Genomic DNA, 5,985 nt, shown 5'->3' with positions numbered 1-5,985 from the left:
AAGGGCTATTATTTGGGTTGGTGGTGATGGATCTGACCTGGCCCAGGGTACACTCAGCAGAGCCAAGGAAGGTGTCATTTGTAGGGCTGGTAGCACCATCTTCAGCATCAAACACATGGAACTGCAGTGGCTGCTTCTCCTCAAAGAAATATTCTAGGGCCAACACTCGGGAGAAGACTGGGTTGGAGCAAGACCGTATTACCTCTGTGTGTTCCACCTAGGGGCAAAGAGGGGTGGAAGACACACACTGGGGAAAAGGACATAGCCTTCTGGCAAATGAACCCCCCACACTGGGGTTGCCTCATCAGAACCTATCCCAGTGTCAGAGACCCTCCCCCACTCCTTGGGCTTTCTCCTGTTCCTAAAAGCTTTTCTTTTTTCAGGTCTCTCCTCTGCCTAAAATGCTGGACATCAAAGTTCAAGGACCACATAGATCTTACTACCTTCTTCCTCCAGCTCTAGAAAGGTCATTTGTGTTTATTATGTATCTTTCTGAATTTCTCACACCTTCCCACATGTCCTCAGGGCCCTCCCAGACTCCTAGGGTTATCTTGCCACCCTATGGGGTTATCACAAAACTCCTGGGGTTATATGTAACACCCAACTTCTAGGGGGAAAAATAGGGATTAGATTAAAATCTTTTAAGAAAAGTCACAAAATCCTCCGAGGTTATCATATATCAGACTTCTGGAACATTCTGTATAATATGGATTTTTTTAAAAAGCCATTTGGGACTATTATAAATGGTTTTGGGCCTTTACCAACTTCTCCCACCCCCAGCTTCTCTGGGGCACACAGTTTTTTCTACCTTATCATACATTCTTTAGAATTATCCCAAAGCTCCCTGGGGTTAGAGTTCTAAAGAAAAACACCTTGGTTTCTCACACAGCCCTTTGACGTTATTTGTCATAGAGCTCTAAAAAAATTCATATGTGTTTACATCATGTCCACTTCTCCTCTCACCCCCATCTCCCTCTAGCCCTTCCAGGTTATCACATAGGCTTCCATAATTATCATAGCTTCCTTTGGTTTATCATACACATTCTAGAATTTTAGAAAAGCCAAATTACCTAGGGTTATTACATACTTCTTTGAAATGGCGACCACTCCAGCCAGTCCCATTGAGGTTATTGCCAATCTTAGCCTTGTGTCACTGATCGCTTACCTCCACCCACTGTTCATCAGAGTAGAGCTTGAGCAAGACACAGGGGTGGGGCTTGCTGAGGGTATCACGGTCCAGAAGCCCATGGCAGGACACACGAAGCTCCACTCTGGAGGCCCCTAGGGTCATAGCTGGGGGCTCGGGTACCCATTCGAGCTCAGATTCCGACATAGTCCTATGGGGAATGTGATCCAGTGAAGTAAACAGGGGCCCACAGAGACATATGGGTCCATCCTTATTCTCTAATAAGTTCTGGCCCCCTCAAAAAGGTTTTGAACATTAGCATATATTACCCATATTGCCTAGCACATAAACCCCTTTTCTCCTCCTAGAGCGTACCCCCCATCTCTCTTCTCCCCACTCCACCCATGCATGAAAGTCTGGAATAGCCTGGCTGGTTCCACATCTGGTTGGGGGAAGGGGCATTCTCATCTCCAGGGGAATGGAGTAATGAGATCCCAGCTCTTAGCCAGGACCGTCCCTCCCTCTTCTGGTCTTGGAGGAGAAGGAATATCTCTGCAGAATTCTTGAGCCCTACCTCCCACTCCTCATCACCCCTTCCATAGTGTCAAGGAGACGTGGAGAACGCCTCTACCTCCCATCCCTCCTGCTCCCAAAATCCTTACTCAATTAGGTCAAGTAGCCGAGCCTTTCTTGAAATCAGGATGCTGATCAGACCTAAAGAGAGAGAGAAAGAGAAAAGGGCAACTGAGGAATGGACAGGACTCCCTTGTTCCCAGTTGCCTCCAAGAGCTGAGACCATCTGAGTTTGTCTTCCTCTGGGTCTGGGTGTCCCTTGCTGGGGGGAGGGGAGTCCTGGAAGCTGTGGTGGATAGTGGGGTCATCGATTTCTCCTTTTTGCTGCCTCAGCACCTTCTGATCATTTCCCAACTCTGAGCCAGAGGCTGCACTCAGCCTTGGCAGGAGTGAGCTGGGGTGGGGTGTTCTGAGCTGGAGGCAGTGAATGGGCCACTGAGGCTTCTGGAGGGCTGAGAGTTGGGGAAGAAGGGAGGCAGGGGCATCAGGAGATCCAGGTTCAGATGGTTGGGGAAAGAAGGTGGCTGAGTCTTGGGTGACGCCCACTGGGTTTGGGAAAGTGTTGTCTGGTCAGGGTTTGAGCTGGGGAGCTTTCCTCCACCTTTGTGCCCCTGGACCTATATCAGCTCACATGGGCTCTTTGAGGGGAATGGGGTGTAGTGAGTTGGGGAAGTTGGGGTCACATCCCCTCCCCATCACACACACATTGAGAAAGCTCTCTGTGTCCCTGGCAGGAGCTCCTACTATGACAAACTCTCTCTCTCTCTCTCTCTCCCCCCTCCCCACCCCAAGATGTTCTCACACTTCCCGGCAGCCTTGGCACTGTCTCTTAGCGACAGGGTTTTGGGGGAGCCATGGTTCCCCTCCTCCCTGCCCACTAGGTTCTGTCTAACTAGGCTTGGCTATCCAGCACTGATACCCAGTCTTGGACTCCAGCTCTCTCTCACCTCCCCAATTCTGGTGCCAAGCCCTTGGGTGGCAGTGGGTAGGTGTATGCTAGGGCCCGAGGAGGGGGTGGAACTGGGGACCTAGGGAGTGCATGTTTCTTGTGTCTGTGTCTGTTTGTGCCTCAGGATAATAATGTCTGTGACACCCCCACTCCTTTGTGAATCTCTACTAGAGTATCAGAGAGTGAGTGTGTTGTCAAGCATTTTCTTGTGGGTGCACATGGCTTTGTGACTCCAGGACTATGTGTCCTTTTGGCTGTGTGTCTGTCTTTTGTTAGGCATAAATGGTTGTGTGCCCCTCTTCACTATCACCCCCTTTTTCTATGCCCTGTGCCCATCTCCTTGATTGTGTTTCCCTCCCTGGGTGTGTGTGAGAGTGTCTGGGTGTGTTGTTGGGCTACAGCACAGGGTGACCTGTACCTCCCCACCTTCCCTCAGGTCTTCTGCTCCCCCATCTATGATTTCCTCTATCTGAGGGGTCCCCAGACCTAACCTCCAGGTAGGGGACATGGGTGTGGGGAGGAATGGAGCAAGAGGAAATCAGGGATGGGTAACCCCCCTTTAGAGGGTTGGGAGGTATTGCCATGGAGACTGGGTCAGGAATAGGGGGGCTGGTGGGGGCAGTGCTCACCTGTGGGGGTCTTGGATAATAGGGGGGGCTCCCTTTCTCTTTCTTGCCTTGCTGCTCAGCTCGGCCAGCTCCCTCGCCGCTCCAGCCGCTGGCGCCAGCTGAAGCTTCTGCTCTGGCTCTGCTGCTATTTATGGGGCCTGGATGGGGAGGGGTGGGGGGGCCGCAGCACAGGCTCCCCCTCGCACAGACAGGGAGGGGAGGGGCAGGGCCGCCGCCCAGGCAGCTGCAGTGCTTGGGGAGAAGGGTGGGCTGGGGGTTGATGAGAGACCAGGACTCCCATCGGTACATTGACATACATACTCTCCCTTGCAGACACACAAACACACACACACACACACACACACACACACACACACACACACACACAACACGCACAGAATCACAGCTAAACATCTTATCACAGTGACATTTGCAGGTACACACAGTGACACATACATAAAATAACAGTGAAATAAACACAGTGGCATTCAAGCTCACATGTGCCCTGACATACACAGTCACCCTCACTTAAACACAATGTAACACAATGTCAGTTATAGTTAAACCTATGGGACAAGTACATGTATACAGTGATGTATAAACAAGCACAGGCAGGGATGCTCACAGATATATTGCTACACACGGAATCTTACATGTGCACATGGCACCATTCACAATAATAAAAGAGAGGTGCCCCAAAATATTTCTCACAAACCTATCTAAACCCAGAATGCAATAATAATAACTGACATTTATAGAACATTTGAAGGTTTACAAAGTGCTTTCCTTATTTTATTCCAGTGGCCAACATATAATTTTGATCAATTATATGCCCTCCCTCAGATGACACATCAATTCAGTTTTATGGATGAGTTGGGTTCCCCTGATCACTTTTATACAGGGTAACAGATACAATCGCTTAAGAATCCATAATGATGCAATCTGGAGACCCAGAAAACCAAGGGCCAGGGTCACCCAATGGGAATGAAAGAACACTAGAGGACCCACAAAGCAATCTGAAATTTCATTACTTCCCTCTCTGACTCCCATCATATGAATTCCAGATATGTGAAAGGCTGTAGTCCTGGGAGGTACACTACCACCTACTGCCACAAAGAAACAAAGGAAGCATCCATGAACCATGACACTCAAGAGAACACGATCAAACCCCTGGTGAATAGAAGCCTTTGGCACATGGAGAAAAGGAACTTAATAAGTTTGGGTTGATTGAAGGATAAAAGATACGCATCTGCTGGATAAGCCTAACAGCTTTTAATAACAGCACAATGCCTGGCACATAGGAGTTACTTAATAAATGATTTTCTTTCATTCAGCAACACATAGCCCTGCACACTATACTGAGGTAAATGACCAATTCTGGCTCCTTCCACACCATTTAGAATCAGAAGAGTATGGGTTCAGAGCCCAAGGGGACATTAAAGGTTATCTTGTCTAATCCATCATTTAATCAAAAGCGAAACTGGTGCATACCCTCTTTCAGAACTTACACCCAAAATTATTGTCTCTTCTGTGGCACAGTGGAAAAGAACCGTAGCTTTGGAGTTATAGGATGTAGGTTCAAATATTACCCATCACTTGTTACCTATAAAACATTGGGCAAGTCTCTTAATTTCTCTAAGCCTGTTTCCTCATCTATAAAATGGGAGAGGGGGTTGGACTATCAGGGGTCAGCAAACTATGACATTGGCCAAATCTACCTCCTCCCAAAACTTTATTTAAAAATGTAAAAACCATTCCTAGCTCTGGAGAAGAACAAAAGCAGGTGGCAGTCTGCATTTGGGGCCATAGTTTGCTAATCCCTGGACTAGAATACCCTGAAGGACCTGTCTAGTTTTAAAGATATGATTCTCTGATGCTAAATGGTGTGGAGGGACCCAGGATAGGTCAGCTTTCAACATGGCACCCAATGGACAACATACAGAACATCATTTTTATTATTATTATTATTTTAGGCAATTGGGGTTAAGTGACTTGCCCAGAGTCACACAGCTAGTAAGTGTTACGTGTCTGAGACCAGATTTGAACTCAGGTCCTTCTGGCTTCAGGGCCAGTGCTCTACCCACTATGCCACCTAGTTGCCCCTCATACAGAGCATCAGAGGCCCACCTGACTGACCTATATCATCCAGGCAAATGTACAAACACACAGGGTCATGAAAACACAATTTCCTCCTGCCCAGAACATCTCTTCCATGCATGGCCATGCCCCACATCCTTCCCCTACAAGTTGCTACAACTGTGTGCCCAAGACCATACATTAGGCACAGCTTCTGCCCATCTATCTTCCTTTGAATATGTCAGATGCCTCATGTGTCTTATTGTCATTGAATAGTCCCTAATTGAATAGGCTTGCTCCTTTGATTCTATCCCACCTCCCCCACCCCCATTTTGGGGAAGGCATAGATGCTGCATGATTCCTGCCCCTATTGGTGCTGATTCTTTCCCATTACCTTAAATCTTCTTGCCAATCTCTCCCTCCCCACCAGAAATTTTCCCCCTCATTTGAGAGGGGCTGTCTGATTTGCCATTTCTTTTCTCAGCAGGGAGATGGGTGATTAGACCTGGGCAGCTGCAAATCTGGGGGAACTGCTGGGAACTGGGGTGAGTGTGTCTGTGGGGAAGGGGGATGAGACAGCAGGGTGATGGGGGCAGTGGGTGGTAGAGAGATTCAGAGGCGGGTAGTCATTTTGGTTTCTTTATTCTGTACAA

At 48.3% G+C, this 5,985-nt stretch overlaps 1 protein-coding gene across 1 annotated transcript in view; it reads right to left on the bottom strand.

Annotated features, from left to right (window-relative positions):
• Positions 1 to 1,340, bottom strand: part of CPNE6 (copine 6) — a 7,091-nt gene extending 5,751 nt beyond the window's left edge. Inside the window, exons 1-2 of the mRNA XM_027843120.1 lie at positions 1,166 to 1,340; positions 38 to 217 (exon numbers count right to left, since the gene is read on the bottom strand). Of these exons, the coding sequence (XP_027698921.1) occupies positions 38 to 217; positions 1,166 to 1,333 (348 nt within the window). The 5' untranslated portion in view covers positions 1,334 to 1,340. The remainder of the gene's footprint in view (positions 1 to 37; positions 218 to 1,165) is intronic.
• Positions 1,341 to 5,985: the final 4,645 nt, after the last annotated feature.

Source organism: Vombatus ursinus, unplaced genomic scaffold (assembly GCF_900497805.2).
Source record: "Vombatus ursinus unplaced genomic scaffold, bare-nosed wombat genome assembly UNPS02014894.1, whole genome shotgun sequence".
Taxonomy (NCBI): domain Eukaryota; kingdom Metazoa; phylum Chordata; class Mammalia; order Diprotodontia; family Vombatidae; genus Vombatus; species Vombatus ursinus.
Note: the sequence above shows the minus strand (reverse complement) of the source record. Positions and strands in the feature narration are given on the sequence as shown.